This window comes from Neovison vison, chromosome 9 (assembly GCF_020171115.1).
Source record: "Neovison vison isolate M4711 chromosome 9, ASM_NN_V1, whole genome shotgun sequence".
NCBI classification, from domain to species: Eukaryota; Metazoa; Chordata; class Mammalia; order Carnivora; family Mustelidae; genus Neogale; species Neogale vison.
In genome coordinates, this window is record NC_058099.1 from 4,082,144 (window position 1) to 4,099,648 (window position 17,505).

Below are 17,505 nucleotides of genomic sequence, written 5' to 3' on the forward strand. Positions count from 1 at the left end.
AGGTGTATGCTGATAGGAAGAAGCAATGAGCAGGAAGAAATTGATGTAAGACAGTGGATAACTTCAGAAATTGAGTCTTAAGGAGGAAAAGAGGGATTCAGAACAAAATTAATGGATTTGCCTTTGACTCCGTAAAGAAAGGGAAGACCGGATGTACGAGTGTGAGTGGCAGTTGCTTTGTAGGTTTTGGGTTTGGTTCTGTCTTGTAACCTGTAAGGCAGCATTGGTTGTTGGGAACCACCATTGCACAAACTCCTTTTCTGCAGTGAAATAGCTGTTATTTTAATAAGGGGATTTTTTAAAATCAAGAGAATTATCTTAACCATCTCATAATCAAAGAAAATGTATGTAGTGGTAACATTTTTATAAAAATAAAATGTTAGAATATTTGATCTGAAAAATTACCAAATTTTTAGAAACCTACAGTTTTATACAATAATCCCATTCTCTGTATTTATTGGAAAAAATAAGGCTGGTATGTCCTCTGAGGACAGGGCCTGACTGGACGTGTGTCCCCCCCCGCCCAGTGTAAAGAAAAGGGACACGGCATGTTTGAAGTTACAGTGTGTTGTATGATATTATAGCATTTCCGCTGTTCTGTGATAATTTGAAGAGCCAGTGTTAGTTTCTGTTCAGTGTGTTGTAAATGTTCTACCCAGGGAGCTTACTTTCTAACTATATGCATGATTATTTGTCCTCCCTAGGTGATTTCTTGCACACTTAATACTGCTTTGATGGACCACAAGCATTCACTTACTTGAACCTTTAACTACTATTTCACTTAGTGTGAAAATATTAGCACATGCCATTCATGATGTTTCAATTTTTGAAGTCCAGAAGGTTATGAAACAGATAAAACTGTAACTTCATCAAATGTACAAACCAGTGTATATATGGTATATTGAGTATATTCATTAGTATTTTTTTGAGTTTCTCTGTGCTCTCTCAATAAGTTTGGCCTCTAGTAGGCCATTATAGCTTGATGATCAGAGATCCTCTTTATTTCTGGCTCCTAAGGTTCCTTTGGAAATTAAAAACCTGCACATGTTTATAGCAGCTTTACTCGTAACTGCCATAAAGTAATTATTTTTATTAAACTATCTTTAGAGTAGTTAATTGGTTTACAGCAAAACAGACCCGAAAGTACAGAGTTCTCATATATTCCTGTCTCTACATGCATGCATGCCCTCCCCTGTTACCAACATCTGGTGCCAGACTAGTACATTTGTTAGAATTGACAGATCTTCATTGACTCATTGATTTCCATTAGGGTTCACTCTTGGTCTACAGGTTTTGACAAACGTGTGATGTCCTGTGTCTACCATTACAGTATCATACGGAATAGTTACATGCCCTAAAAATCTCCTGTGCTCTGCATGTTCATCTCTCCCTCCTCCCTAATCACTGACCGCCACCCTTTTCACTCTTCCCATAGTTTTGCCTTTCCACAATGCCATGGAGTTGGAATCCTCCATTCTTCAGACTGGCTTCTTTCACTTACTGTGCCTTTTTAAAAAATGTATTTTGAGAGAGAGAACATGAACGCACGTGAGTGGGGGTAGGGAAGAGGGGGAGAGTTTTGGATTTTGGCCATTCGAATAGGCATTTAGTGGCATCTCATTTTAATTTTCAGTCTCTAACCGCACAGGATTGTGGACATCTTGACCAGTGTTTACTTGCCATTGTATATCCTCTTTGGGGAGGTGTCTCTAGGTCTTTTGCCCATTTTTGGGTGACTTATCGTTAAGTTTTAAGGGTTCTTTGTAAATTCGGGGTAATAGTCCTTTATCAGGTGTATCTCTTGCAAATATTTTCTCCAGGTCTGTGGCTTCTCTTCTCATTCTCCTGACATTGTCTTACTCAGAGCAGAATGTTTTTAATGAATTCCAGCTCATCAATTCTTTCTTTCATGGGTCATGCCTTTGATGTTACATCTGAAAAGTCGTCACCATATCCAAAATTCTCTAGGTTTGCTCCTATGCTACCTTCTAGGAACTTTATAGTTTTGCATTTTACATTTAGATCTCTGATCTATTTTAAGATAATTTTTTGAAGGGTGTAATAATCTGTGTCTACCTTCATTTTTGTGGGTGCCCAGATGTTTAGCACTGTTTGTTGAAAGAGATCGTCTTTGCTCTGTTGCACTGTTTCTTGCTCCTTTGACCCGTTGACTGGGATTAGATCATTTATGCAGCTCTGTTTCTGGGCTCTCTGTTGGTTGCATTGATCTCCTTGTTTATTCGTTCATCAGTACCACACATCTTAATGACTGTAGCTTTACGGTAAATCTTGAAATTGGGTCCTCTGACTTTGTTCTTCAGTATTGTGTTAGCTACTCTGGATGTTTTGCCTCTCCATATAAACTTTAAAATCAGTCTGTTGATACTTTGCTGGGATTTTTATTGGGATTGCATTGAGTTTATACATCAGGTTGGGAAGAATTTTTCACATTTGGACAGTATTGACTCTTAACTACCTTTGAACATGGAATATCTTTGTTTATTTAGTTCTTTGATATTTTTCATCAGAGTTTTATGGTTTTTCTCATATAGCTCCTACATGTATTTTGTTAGGTTTATGTTTAAATATTTCATTTTGGGGAGTGCTAATGTGCATGATTATATGTTTCAAAATCCACTTTTTTATTATTAGTACATAGGAAATATTTTTGTACTTTAGCTTATATCCTGCAGCCTTGCTAGTCTGTTGATGGTATGGATTACATTAATTGATTTTCGAATGTTGAACATGCCTGGGATTGATTGCACTTTGTTGTTGTGCTGTGTGGTTCTTTTTTATACATTGTTGGATTCCATTTGCTAATGTTTTGGTGGGGATTTTTACTTTTATGTTGGAGATACTGAGCTATGGTTTTCTTTTCCTGTAATGTCTGTCTGGTTTAGTATTCGGGTAAAGTGTTGGCCTCATAGAATGAGTTAGGGACTACTCTACTGCTTCTGTATTCCGGAAGAGATCATAGAGAATTAGTATAATTTCTTCCTCAAAAATTTGGTAGAATTCACCAGTGAAGTCAGCTGGCCTGGGTATTTTCTGTTTCAGAAGGTTCCTTTTTTTATTGATTGAATTTCTTTAATAGATGTTGGCCTGTTCATGTTATCTATTTCTTGTGTGAATTTTGGCAGATTATTTCTTTCTAGGAATAGGTCCATTTTACCTAGGTTATCAAATCTGTGGTGATAGGGTTGTTCATAATATTTCTTTATCACTTTTGTGTCTGTGGGATCTGTAGTGATGTCTCTTCTTTCATTTCTGATATTGGAAATTTGTGTGTTTTTTTTCCCCTCAGCCTGGCTAGAAGCTCATCATTTTTATGATCTTTTCAAAGAGCCAGGTTTTGGTTTCATTGATTTTTCTTACGGATTTCCTGTTCTCAATTTCACTGATTTTTGCTCTTTTATTACTTCTCTTTTTACGCTTGCTTTTCTTTTCTAGTTTTCTAAGGTGGAAGCTTAGATTACTGATTTTCTAATATATGCATTCAGTGTGGATAAACTTCCCTTTAAGTACTGTGTCTGCTTTTCACAAGTTGTGTTTTTCATTTTCAGTTAGTTCAATATATTTTTCAAATTTCCCTTGAAATTTCTTTGACCGTGTGTTACTTAACAGTGCGTTGTTTAATCTCCAGATACATTGGGCTTTTCCAGTTATCTCTCTTGTTGATTTCTAGTTTAATTCTGTTATAGTCTGGAACAAACAGCATATATCTGTCCTTTTAAATTTGTGAAAGTGGATGTGGTCTGTTTTGCCACGTGAGCTTGAAAAGAATGTATATTCTGCTACTGTTGTGGAGTAGTCCATAGATTTCATTTGTATCTGGCTGATTGTTGGTGCTTTTGAGTTCAGCTATCTTTCCTAATTTTCTGCCTGTTTGATCTGTCCATTTCTGATAAAAGAGTGTAAAAATAGATAATTTTTTCTTGCAGTTCTGGCCTTATTTTGATTCTCTTTTGCTAGGCACACACATATGAAGGCTTATTGTGTCTTCTTACCCATGTAAGATACATGGACCCATGTATCTTGGAGTGGTGACTTATTTGTCCCTCACATGATGCCCCTCTTCATCCCTGAGAACTTTCCTTGCCTTGAGATCTGCTCTGCTGGAAGTTAATATAGCTACTCCCTCTTTCGCTTCTTTTCTCTCTTTCTTTCTTCGCTCCTGCAAGTGTTTGTTAGACAATGTAGATAATAAGTTTTTTTTTATCTGACCAGTTACTAGCTATATTGCTTTGGGCATGTTATTTGAATATTAGTTTTTTCCACTAGAAATGGCATCTACTAGCAGGTGCAGTGGTGTTAAGAAGTACATGGAGGGGCGCTTGGGTGGCTCAGTGGGTTAAAGCCTCTGCCTTTGGCTCAGGCCATGATCTCAGGGTCCTGGGATTGAGCCCTGCATTGGGCTCTCTGCTCAGCGGGGAGCCTGCTTCCCCCTCTCTCTCTGCTTTCTTGTGATCTCTGTCTGTCAAATAAATAAATCTTAAAAAAAAAAAAAGTACATGGAAATTGCCTTGTGTGCTATGATTTCCTTTCTATTACTTTTAGCATGGTTATCATTCTCTGTCCCTTTACTTTAAAAAAAAATTTTTTTAAGATTCATTTATTGAGAGCATGCAGAATGAGGTGGGGGATAGGCAGAGGGAGAATCTTAAGTAGGTTGTGCTGCGCACAGAGCCTGACGTGGGGCTCGATCTCACAACCCTGAGATTAACAACCTGAGCTGAAACCAAGAGTCGGATGTTTAACCACCAGCCACCCAGGGGCTCCTCCATCCCTTTACTTAAATCCTTAATGTGTCTTTACTTTTAAAGTCAGTTTCTTGTAGACAGTGTATAGTTGGGTTTTGTTTTCTGATTCACACAGTTTATCTTTTATTTGGTATATTTAATCATTGACATTTAAGGTGACTATTGATATAAGTGGGTTAATTTCTACTGCTTTTTCCTTTTTTTAGAATAAGAGAGCACGCACATGAGCAGGGCTGGGGAGGGATAGAGGGAGAGAGAATCTTAAGCAGGCTCCATGTCCAGCCCAAGGTGAGACTCAGTCTCACAACCCTGAGATCATCACCTGAGCTGAAGTCCGGCGTTGGGCACTTAACCGAGCCACCCATGTGCCTCCCTCCCATTGTGGTTTTTTGGTGTTTGTTTGTTTGTTTGTTTGTTTTAAGATTTTTATTTATTTGACAGAGAGAGGGACAGCAGGAGAGGGAACACAAGCAGAAGGAATGGCAGAGGGAGAAGCAGGCTTCCCACTGAGCAGGAAGCTCCCCCCACCCATGCAGGATCCCAGGATACTGGGATCATGACCTGAGCTGAAGGCAGACGCTGAAAAACTGAGCCACCCAGGCGCTCCCGCCATTGTGGTTTTCACTGAGCATTTTCTATAATGCCATTTTCTCTTTCTCCTTAGCATATCAATTATTTTTTACATTTTTTAGTGGTTGCCCTAGAGCCTGCAATACATATTTACAACGAATCTGAGTCCACTTTGAGGTAACACTTCATGGGTGTGTAAGTACATTATAATAACAGAATATTACCAGTTCTTCCCTCTCATCCCTTGCATCATTGCTAGCATTTGTTTCACTTATGTGTAAATATACGTAAGCATATATACACACATAAACGTACATAATTGAATAAATCATTGCTATTATTTTGAATAAAACTATTAGATTAGTTAAGAATAAGAAACATAAAGGTTTTAATTTCGCCTTCACTTCTTCTCTGATGCTCTTTGTTTCTGTAGATCCCAGTTTCTGACCAATATGCTTTTCCTTCTCAAGATCTTTTCTAACATTTCTTGCAAGATAAATTTAATGGTGACAAATACCCTCCATTTTTCTTTGAGAAAGCCTTTGTTTCTCCTTCACTTTCGGAGAATAATTTTGTGGGTTCAGGGTTTTACGGTGGTAGGTTTTTTCCTCTCAACAGTTTAAATATTTGCTCCACTTTCTTCCTTTTTACATGGTTTCTGAGAATTTAGATATAATTCTTATTCTTACCTTTTCTGCTCAGTCGGTAGGATGTTTTTCTCCACTGATTTTTTTTTTTTAAGATTTTTAAAATTTATTTGACAGACAGAGATCACAAGTAGGTAGAGAGGCAGGCAGAGAGAGAGAGGGAAGCAGGCTCCCTGCTGAGCAGAGAGCCCGATGCGGGGCTTGATCCCAGGACCCTGAGATCATGACCTGAGCCGAAGGCAGAGGCTTTAACCTACTGAGCCACCCAGGCGCCCTCTCCACTGATTTCTTTCACGATTTTTTTATCTTTGCTATTTCAGGTTTCTGAAGTATGAGTACGATGCGCCTATGTATAGTTTTTGGCATTTGTTCTGCTTGGTGTCCTCTGAGCTTTCTGGATCTGTGATTTGGTGTCAGGCATTAATTTGGGGGAAATTCTCAGTCATGATCGCTTCAGGTCTTGCTTCTGTTCCTTTCACTCCTGCTCCTGGTTGTCCCATTTCTTTGGCCCTTGCCCGCAGTTCTTGGGTATTCTGTTCTGTCCCCTGGTCTTTGTTCTCCTGCCTCGCAGCTTTGATGGTTTCTGTCGCCAGATCCTCAAGCTCAGCAGTTCTTACCTCAGCCGTATCCAGTCTCCTGACGAGCCCACCAGAGACTTCGTCCTTCATCTCTGTCAGTGTTTTCTGGTCTCTGGCATTTCTTTTGATTCTTAGAATTTACATTATCATCTATTCTTTTTTTTTTTTTTTTTAATTGAGTGAGGAAGAAGGAGAGAGAGACTCTTAAGCAAGCTCTGTGGCCAGCATGGAGCCCAAGGCGGGACTTGATCTCACAACTGTGAGATCATGACCTGAGCTGAAATCAAGAGTTGGATGCTAAAATGATTGAGCCACCCAGGCCACCCCCATTATCATTTCTTCCATGCTCTACTTTTTCCATTAAACACATAGTATATTAATTAGTTTTAAAAAAATTTCCTGGTCTGGTAATTTCAACATTCTTGCCGTACCTACCTTTGATTCTGATGTTTATTCAGGCTCTGTTTCTGGCCTTTGTTGAGTGACCTTACAATTTTTGTTGTAAGGTGGACATGATGTAGGTGAAAGGAAGAGTCAGCAGTAAGTCGGCCTTTGGTAATGTGGTAAGTTGTGGAGGAGGGGGACCTTTCTGTAATCCTGTGATAGCCCCTCAGTCTTCTGGGGAGGTTTGGCTCCTGGACTATGAACGATACACATGCTTCTCAGTTCCCCCCACCTCCCTAGCGGGGACAGGATGGCCAGAATGGGCTGCAGTTGGTTATTTTTCTTCCCTCAGATAGTTCTATTCTGGTAATAAGAGACTTTCTCCAAGATCAAGCCTCATTAAGATCGAAATGTTCTGGTATATTTCAAAATGGTTTATTTCCTCCTCCTTGTGCTGGAAGCATGAATGGGTTTTCTCCATTACTCGCTGTGAGGGCCAGAAGGGCTCCTTAGATGTAGAACTCAACAAAGTGTGGGGGACAGTCCCCCCTAAGATGTGTTCCCCGTAGAGTAGTTATCTCTCAGAGCTGTCCACACTGCGCCTGAAGCAGCCCATCAGTTCCAGTTCAGTGTTTCCTCTCCTGGCCCTGAGCTTTGGGCTCCTGTCACTTGTGATGATGGGAAGGGTTGAGTTTTTAGCTTGCTTTTTACTCATTAGGATCAAGTAGTGACTTCTAAGTTCCTTACATGCCAAACTGGAAACCAGAAGTCACAAATGAATTTTTCATGTTCTGCCACTTGGGATTTTAGGTTCTGGGCTTTGTTTGGGCAAGTTTTGCTGTTTAGAATTGGCTTTCCAGAATGTTTTTGCTCTCTTAATATGCCTTTTTACTTTGTATAGGTGGCACAGGAGTGGATCAGCTCTACTAACAAAGAGAAATTCTATCAGTTGCATTTACGAAAATTTCCTGCTGATTATAAAAAATACTGGGAGTTTGTGGGTAAGTTCTTTCTTCTGTAATTTAAAATATATAATAATTGGAGATTTCTGTTTGAGGAAACCTTATCGTCATTTGAATTTTCTGGGACATAGGTTTCCTAAGCTGAATTTGTAACCTCTTAAAAAGGAATGTTTTAAGCCTTAATTAGAGGGGTGCCTGGGTGGCTCAGTCGTTAAGTGGCTGCCTTTGCCTCAGGTCATGATCCCAGGGTTCTGGGATTGAGTCCCACATTGGACTCCCTGCTCAGTGGGGAGCCTGCTTCTCCGTCTCTCACTCCCCCTGCCTGTGTTCCCTGTCTCACTGTCTCTTTCTGTCAAATGAATAAATAAAATCTTCAAGGAAAAAAGAAGTCATAATTAGAATAATTACTGGGACAGTTATGAATGTAAAATTCATGGTTTTAACCATTCTGTAGAGTATCACAGGCCAGAGTGGAAGCTGGACATGGAAGAGATGGTGAGCGAAGGGAGCTTGACAAGATTGGTTGGGGGAGGGTGTCCCCAAATAATAGTGTTGATAGATTCTGAGTTAATCTTCCTATTTGCTCATTTCATCATTGGTCTGAAACACATATCACACTTGGGCATTAGTTATTAATCAACCATTCAGAACTCTTTAAAACAAGAAGTATAAATCCTCTTTTGCCTCCCCCTCTTACCCCCAACCCATCCTGCGCCATAGAGGCAGTTAAGATAAAAAGCACATGTGTGTATATTTTGGAGGAAAGGTATTACATGTTCATTGTAGGACACTGAAATAATATTAGTCAGCAGAAAAATAAATATCACCAATTCCAATCATTCCAAGATAGTCCTATGAAAATAGTAGTGTATATCTTACTGTGAGACTGTCTACTCACCAGTGTGAATTGTGTATATGTGGATGTAGTAGGGTCATTTTACCTATATGTTAATGACATTTTTCATTCACTCAGCAAATGTTTATTATCTTTATAGTACCATAGGATATGATTTTAGATGCTAGGTATATAGCTGTGAAGAAAACATAAGATTCCTGCCTTCATGAAACTTAAATTTTACTTAATTTTATTTAATATATTGTATCTTTTCAGAGTTCCTAAGTAACAGTATATTTAATGTTTGTGGTTATTCCATTGTAAGTATATTCTACAAATCACTTAACCAGTGGTGTCTAGTTAGACATGTACATTGCTTTTAGTTTTCCCTGTTATGAATACTAGGTCAGACAGCGCGCGTATTTTAAGACTTGTTCCCTATTGGCTCTGCCTACCGAAAGGAACATCAGTTTCACTTCTAACAGGAAGATGTAAGATGTAAGAATGTTCATCTCCCTCATCTGCTAGCTTCAACTTTGTTTTCCAGTTTTATGAATGTAAAGTATATCTCATCTGAGGTTATAATTTTGTTCCCAAATCTTTTTTGATCATGAGTATTCTTAGTGAGGGGAATGTGCCCTTCCTCCTCCTCCCCCTCCCTTTTTTTAAAGATTTTATTTATTTGGAGAGAGAGTGCAGGAGTGAGGGGAGGGGCAGGAGGAGCAGAAGCGGGACAGAAGCAGACTCCCTTCTCTGCAGGGCTCCATCCCATGACCCTGAGATCAGGACCTAAGCTGAAATCCAAAGTTGATCACTCAACCTACTGAACCACCCAGGCGCCCCCCCCCACCTTTTTTTTTTTGTTAGGAATGTTGTTTTCTTCTTAATGTATATGCGTTGTAAATTGCTTTTCGTAGTTTGTTACTGATTTTGAGGCATAGTTTCTACACATGTTCAAAACTGTACTAATTTCTTTATGGTTCTGACTTTGGGTTTTTATTGTGATTTTTGTTTTTTGTTGTTTTTTAAGATTTTTAAAATTTATTTTTGTGAGAAAGAGTGTTCCTGAGCATTGGGTGGGGGTGGTGATGGGGCAGAGGGAGAAACAGACTCCCTGCTGAGCAGGGAGCTCTATGTGGGGCTCAGCCCCAGCACCCTGGGATCCTGACCAGAACCAGAGGCAGATGCTCAACCCACCGAGCCACCCAGGCCTGAGTCTGGTATTTCTCATAGTAGTCTTGTATTTCTTTTAAATATTTAAATCACGAATTTATCTGGCATTATCTTGATCATAGTATCTACTCTTTAACTTCTTTCATTTAACCTGTGTGTAAACTTGATCAGTTTTGTGTGGCATCACAACGTTCAGTGATTCACTAGGACAACTCACAGGAATTAACATATATTCATGCTCATGGTTGTGACTGTTATGGTAAGAGGCTACAAAGCAGAATCAGCAAGGCGAGAAGCACATTCGGGTGAAGGACAGACGACACTGGGAGCAAGGCTGAGTCCTCTCCCAGTAGAGTCGCGTGCAGTGTACTTTACTTCCTAGTACTGAGCTGCACAGTGCATGGCTTGCAGAATGTTCCCTACTAGGGAAGCTTGTTGGAGATTCAGTGCCCAAAACACCCTCTGCCGGCCTGAATTCCTGACTTCAGAAGGATAGCAGGTGTTTGGCACAGACTATATTCTTTTTGCAAACACTTGAGGCCCAGCGAGCCATTCTCATTAGCACATGATAATCCCAGGATCGAGGATCCCACATGCCAAGGGCCACCCTTGTATGCAGACCTTTCTAAGGATAGCAGCCTTGCACGTGCTATGTTAAGTTTGTGACACAGCATTTCATGAGCGGTGCCACTGTGAGGTTCCTGTCTCAGTGTTGGTGTGAGGGCATTTTGTTGAGTCCTGTGGTGGATTGTGGAGTCTCTGGATATGTGTGTGTTCAGGCTGACTAGGTCACGCCTGGCCTGTTCAGCATCACGCCCCACCGACAGTGTGCGAGAAGTCACGTGGTTCCAGGTCTCCACCAGCACGTTTGTATTGACTGCCATGTTAGTTTTACGCATTGTGCCAGGTTTGTATTGATGGCCTTTTGTGGTTTTATTTTGTCATACCGTTGTTTCCAGTGAGGGTGAGCACCTTTTTATGATTTAGTAGATGGTTCAGTAATCTTTTTCGGGAAGTGCCTGTTAAAAGTTATTGTTAATTTTCTGTTACCTCTTTCTTACTGATTTGTAGGGGTTCCTTATATGATCTGGATACACGCCATTCTCTCAGTTTGGCTTGCATTTTGACTTTCACTGATGTCTTTAAAAGTTTTATTCCTATTAAGAATTTTATTATTTATGTAAGTCATCCGTACACCCAATGTGAGGCTCAAACTCATGACCCTAAGATCAAGAGTTGCATGCTCCCCCGAACAAGCCAGCCAGGCAGTTCTAGAATTTATTTTTTATTATTTTTTAAAAGAATTTTATTTATTTATTTGACAGAAAGAGATCACAAGTAGGCAGAGCAGCAGGCAGAGGGGGAGGGAGAAGCAGGCTCCCCGCTGAGCAGAGAGCCCAATGTGGGGCTCGATCCCAGGACCCTGAGATCATGACCTGAGCCAAAGGCAGAGGCTTAACCCACTGAGCCACCCAGATGCCCCTAGAATTTTTTTTTAACATAGCAAGTACATCTTTCTTTTTCTTTTCTTTTCTTTTTTTTTTTTTTAAACTCACAACCCTGAAATCAAGACCTGAGCAGAGATTAGTAGTTGGTCACTCAGTGCACTCAGTGAGCCACCCAGGTGCCCCTCTCTATTTTTTTTTTTAATGGTTAGTGTTCTGTACCTCATTTAAGAAACCTTTCCCTGCTGCAGATCATAAATATGTTATCTTAACATCTAGAACAGGTGTCCGCAAACTCCAGCTTGCAGATCTACCCCATATTCTGTTTTTGTACTGCCCTAGAGTAAGGTTTTTATGTTTTTAAAGATACATTTTTTTAAAGATTTTATTTATTTATTTGAGAAAGAGAGGATGCATGAGCCAGGGAGGAGCAGAGGGAAAGAGAGATGCAGACTCCCTCTCAAGCAGGGAGTATGATGCAGGACTTGATCCCAGGACCCTGGGATGCTTTAACTGACTGAGCCACCCAAGGTGCCCCAAAGAGCTTTGAAAAAAAGATGATGAATATGCAGCAGACCCTGTATGTGGCTTGCAAAGAAGAAGTTTGGCTCTTCACAGATAAAGTTTTCAGCTCCTTTTCTAGAGAGTTCATTGTTTTGTCGACCTGGAATTTATTTTTACGTATGAATGGGATGTGTAGGGGTCATGTCTCATTTTTTTTCCAAATGGAGTTGTGGTTATCCCAATATTATTTATTGAAAACACTCATCCTCTTCAGGCTCTGCAGTGCCATATTTGCCGTAAATCTAGTGTCCGTTTTACTCATGGATTTCTTTTCTGGACCCCGTTCTTTGGATCATTTGCCTACCCTTGTGCCCACATCACATTGCCTAGTTACTTAGTCCAGCTTTATAATGCGTTTTTAATAGCGACTGAATAGTTTCTTCTACCTGGTTTTGCCTTAAGAATGCCTTAGCGCTTCTTGTCTGAGTTCCCATATAAATTTTAGAGGAAAAAATGGGGAAATTGGGTAAGAATTGACATCTTTTTTTTAGAGAATTGACATCTTTCTAATAATTTTCTAATTTGTGAATAAGAATTATATCCAGTTATCTTGGTTTATTTTCAGTCATGTTTTAGAGTCTCTGATGGAGAGGTTTTGCAGATCTTCTTTGGTTTGATTTTTGTGGGTCTGGGGCATCATTTGTAATTCAGTGAATATCTCTAAAAGGTACAGACCTCTAAGATTTTATAATAAGATAAAATTTTATTGCTAAAGTATTAAGTTATCCCTTAATGTCAGATAGTTAGTCAGTGTTCAAATTTCCAATTTCATTATAAGTAACAATTTTTTTCAGCCAATTTGAAATAAGGTCCAAGTTAGGTCCACACATTAACACTAGTTGATGTCTTTTGAACTGTAATTTTCTCATTCTGCTTTTTTTCCCCCCTTTGTAATTTGTTTGTTGAAGAAGCTGAATTGTTGATCCTTTAGAATTACTGTCTGTACTTGTTGATTGTGTCCCCCTGGTGTTTGGTGGTATGTTTTTCTCTCTTTTGCATTTCTTAGAAATTGATAGTTGTATCTAGAGATATGGTCCGATTCAAGTTTGATTTATAATTTTTGACAAAACTGTCTCGTAGATGGTGGTATATATTCCTTTATTAGGCGGTGAGTGATCTTTAATTTCTCTTTTAGTAATATTTGTAGCTGTGGATGCTTAATACCTAAATTAGTTTATTAAAGGTACAAAATGGTGACATTTTTATTTGATAATTTCTTCATTTATAGTTGGAATAATTCCATAAGGACATTTCTGTATATTATTTGGTTATTCTGTATTGTGCTTTATAAAGAAAGGTAGAAAAGTACTTGACTCTTGACCAGTTTTAAAAAAGTGAATTAACCTGAGTTAATTCACTGCAAGCACTGGTGTTGACCAGTGTGCTTTTTTCTTTTTAATTTCATAAATTCATGGACTTAAATATACTTTTGTTTCTATCCAGTATAATGTAAGCCCTTTAGATAGGACTCTTACAAGTCTTTGAGAGCTGACTTGCTATCTGATATGACCAATATCATCTGTATTCTTTTATCCCGTATCTGAACTTGCAGTTTTCTAAGTATTCTTAGAATCCTGTAGAAGAAAATGGTATTTCAAGAATAATATGATTGATAGAGTAATACACTGTACGTGTGAACAAGTAATACATGTAAACATACGAATACAGAAAGGTTGAAAAAATAAAAGTTTGGAGAAGGACCCTCACACAAACCTATCAACAGAGGATGTGTTTAGGGGTGCCTGGGTGGCTCAGTTGGTTGGGCATCCTGCTCTTGAGGTCGGCTCAGGTAGTGACGTCAGGGTCACAGGGTCAGCCCCACGTCTGGCTCCATGCTCAGCAGGTAGTCACCCATACATATGTGCACACACTTTCTCTCTCTCTCAAATAAATAAAATCTTTTAAAAAAGGATGTTTAGCTTTGTTAATATCAGACTAAATAGATTGTAAGACAAGAAGAAACCTTACATACAAAGGGAATTTTGCATGAGTTTAGTTCAGCAGAAGAGATGACAATTCTCAATGTCTACATACCTAACAGAATATATAAAGAAAAAAACTAAGTGGCGCCTGGATAGCTCAGTCAGTTAAGCGCCTGCCTTTGACTCAGGTCATGGGATTGAGTTCGTGTCGGGCTCTGGAGCGTGTGTCTCCCTCTCCCTCTGCTGTTTCCCTGCTCATGCTCTCTGGTGATCTCTCTCTCTCTCTCTCTCTCTCGTCAAATAAATAAAATCTTTAAAAAAAAAACTAGAGAACTAGATATACTAGAACTAGATAGATAGAACTAGAGTATACTTTTTACAACATATATGAGACTTTGAACTGTTAAATAACCACAGGTGGATTTTTGAAAGCGTACCATAAAATGAAACACAATAGAAGTAAGTGAACCTAATTGTATATTACATGTATTACCTTTTGTTTTGGTTGAATACTTCTACTTTTTTTCTCATTTTAAAATTTTACTTTTTCTTCTTGTTTGGAAATTGTATCTCAATTTACACATCTTTTGCTATTTTAGAACAGTAAGGTTAAAACTTAAAACATGCACCCTTGAGTTATCAAAATCTATAGTTTTGTTTTTTTTTAAAGATTTTATTTATTTATTTGACAGACAGCGATCACAAGTAGGCAGAGAGGCAGGCAGAGAGAGAGGAGGAAGCAGGCTCTCCCTGTGGAGCAGAGAGCCTGATGTGGGGCTCCATCCTAGGACCCTGGGATCATGACCTGAGTCGAAGGCAGAGGCTTCAACCCACTGAGCCACCCAGGCGCCCAAAATCTATAGTTTTAGTAGCTCTTTTGAGTGTCTCCGTAGGTGAGGCAAACCTTTTAAACTGTGTGAGATAGGGGCACCTGGGTGGCTCAGTGGGTTAAAGCCTCTGCCTTCGGCTCAGGTCATGATCCCAGGGTGCTGGGATCCAGCCCCGCATTGGGCTCTCTGCTCCAAGCCTGCTTCTTACCCCTGTTTCTCTGCCTGCCTCTCTGCCTACTTGTGATCTCTGTCTGTCCAATAAATTAAAAAAAAAAAAATGTGTGAGATATAATCTATAGCTGCCAGGACAGTCTTTGGTTGTTGATGAATCCTACCAGTTGGTGTGTTTCTTCTCCTCATGTGCCTTGCTTATCTCTGGAGAGTATTGGTCATTTGGAAAGTTATTTATAAAACTAATTTGAGGCCTGGGATGATTCTGTCTTCCTCCAAAGAGGATTTTCCTTTGTTTCTGCCAGACTTCTCGGGGTACCTGTGATGTGGGATCATCTAGATCTGGTTTAAGGCATTGGGCTTTTTTTTTTTTAAAGATTTTATTTATTTATTTGACAGAGAGATCACAAGCAGATGGAGAGGCAGGCAGAGAGGGAGATAGAGGGAAGCAGGCTCCCTGCTGAGCAGAGAGCCCGATGTGGGACTCGATCCCAGGATCCCGAGATCATGACCTGAGCCGAAGGCAGCGGCCTAACCCACTGAGCCACCCAGGCGCCCAAGGCATTGGGCTTTTCTAAAGTGCCCAGCTGTTTGGAAGCTGGGCTCTTGCCCATGTCAAGGCACGTTTGCTGCTTTCTCATGCTGGGGCGTAGTCCTGAGGCCTCCTTCATAGTCCCAGTGTGAAGCATATAGAGGTGCCTGGGTCCCCACTCCCACTCTGTACAGGCCCTGGACTCCAGTTTTTGTCTTTTGAGTCCAACAAGGCCATCCCATGTATGGCCTGGCCTCTTGGCTATCACTCCAAGAATGGTTCACATGTCTCTAGGGGGAAATGACAGGGCTGCCTCCACTGGATTTCCACATTCCTCTGGATCTCAACGTAGTAGTTCTTCACTGTTGTAATTGCTCTCTGATATCGTCACATAGATCTTTCTTGCCTGCCAATTTTTATTTATTGTTTTAAAAAGATTTTATTTATTTTGAGAGAGAGGATACGTGCATAAGCAGGGGGAGGGGCAGAGGGAGAGGGAGAAGCAGACTCTGCATTAAGCAGGGAGCCTGATGCGGCGCTCCATCCCAGGACCCCTGAGGTCATCACCTGAGTCGGAGCCACCTAGGCACTCCATACCTGCTACATTTTAAAATCTTGTCTGAAGTTACTGGTTCTGTCTGCCTAAACCCAGTGCCTCATGTTTTAGTTTACTATACTGTTACTGGATCTGGTGGTTGGTGCTCAGCTTTTTTGTTGTAATACTCGCTGTTTTCCCAGCCCCCGTAGTTGGCAACTAGCCTCTCCCCCTTGTTTGAGATGCCACAAGTAGGCTCAGATTTCTTATATGTCCTTGGATCTGTTTTGGGGTATTCTTCTGGGATTTTGAAAGTGAGGACCAAAAAAGAATTTCTTGGTTAAAAACTAAAACTTTAAGGAAAGGAAATTTACTAGCTACTTTTGAATATTATGATTTTATTTTGGCTTTTTAGCCATTTTTTGGTAACAATTTTATTTATTTATTTATTTGAGAGAGAGAGAGAGAGAGAGAGAGATCACAAGCAGGCAGAGAGGCAGGCAGAGAAAGAGGGGGAAGCAGGCTCCCTGCTGAGCAGAGAGCCAGACTGGAGGCTCGACCTCAGGACCCTAAGATCATGACCTCAGCTGAAGGCAAAAGGCTTCACCCACTGAGCCACCCAAGCGTCCCCTTTTTAGCCGTTGTTAAGAAGCATTTTATAATACTGTGTAATCTGTATTTGAGAATGTTGACTGACACAGAGTATTACTTTGAAGTATATTACAACATCTTGTGCTGTATACTTGGTTGAACTTAGTACAAAGGTTTAATATCCTTTAAGTTAATCTCATTTAAAATAATTCTGTTAGAGTCAATGCCAACTTCTTATCATTTCATAGTTCATCTTGAGGAATGTGAACTCGCTAAACAACTTCATCCAAAGGAAAATGATTTGGTGTTTTTGATTCCCGAAAGACAAAACGGAGAGAATAAAGATACAGAGAGAGAGCACATGGAAGATCTCCGTGATTACCACTGCGCGTATGTTCATAAGTTTCGCCGCACTTCCGTCAGTAAGTACTCGACGGGACTGTGAAGAGGAATCTGTGAGATACCAGCTCGTCTTTTGTTTATTTATTTTTTTAAAGATTTATTTATTTATTTGACAGAGAGAGATCACAAGTAGACAGAGAGGCAGGCAGAGAGAGTGGGAAGCAGGCTCCCTGCTGAGCAGAGAGCCCTGAGATCATGACCTGAGCCGAAGGCAGAGGCTTCACCCACTGAGCCACCCAGGCGCCCACAAGCGCGTCTTTTAATTCCCTCGGAGCTGTGCTTTACCAGCCACATACTTGTTATGTGTATTCGAGACATGTAGTTGCCAGGTTACTTGCCTTCCAGAGTCCTTGTTTAGTATTTCTAGACTTACCTGGGAAAGGCCCAGTACTTACTGGGCTAGACTTACGATTTAAAAGCTTTCTTTTGTAATGTCCTCTCGTTCTGACACATTCCTTCATCTGTCATTGGGTTTGTTCTTAAACAATAGTTTGCAAACCAGCTATTTTTGTATATTAAATCACAACCTTGGAGTCGTGGCTAAGTATCAGTGAGAAGACCAAACACGTAAGTCACTGCAAGGCAACTTGAAGATTTTGCT

The 17,505-nt window shown here is 40.1% G+C and overlaps 1 protein-coding gene across 3 annotated transcripts in view; it reads left to right on the forward strand.

Moving 5' to 3' along the window:
* SETX (senataxin) overlaps positions 1-17,505 on the forward strand; it is an 86,741-nt gene that overhangs the window by 37,974 nt on the left and 31,262 nt on the right. For all 3 annotated transcript variants that reach the window (XM_044264620.1, XM_044264622.1, XM_044264621.1), the window contains 2 exons: positions 7,844-7,943; positions 16,751-16,924. In XM_044264620.1, the coding sequence (XP_044120555.1) occupies positions 7,844-7,943; positions 16,751-16,924 (274 nt within the window). The remainder of the gene's footprint in view (positions 1-7,843; positions 7,944-16,750; positions 16,925-17,505) is intronic.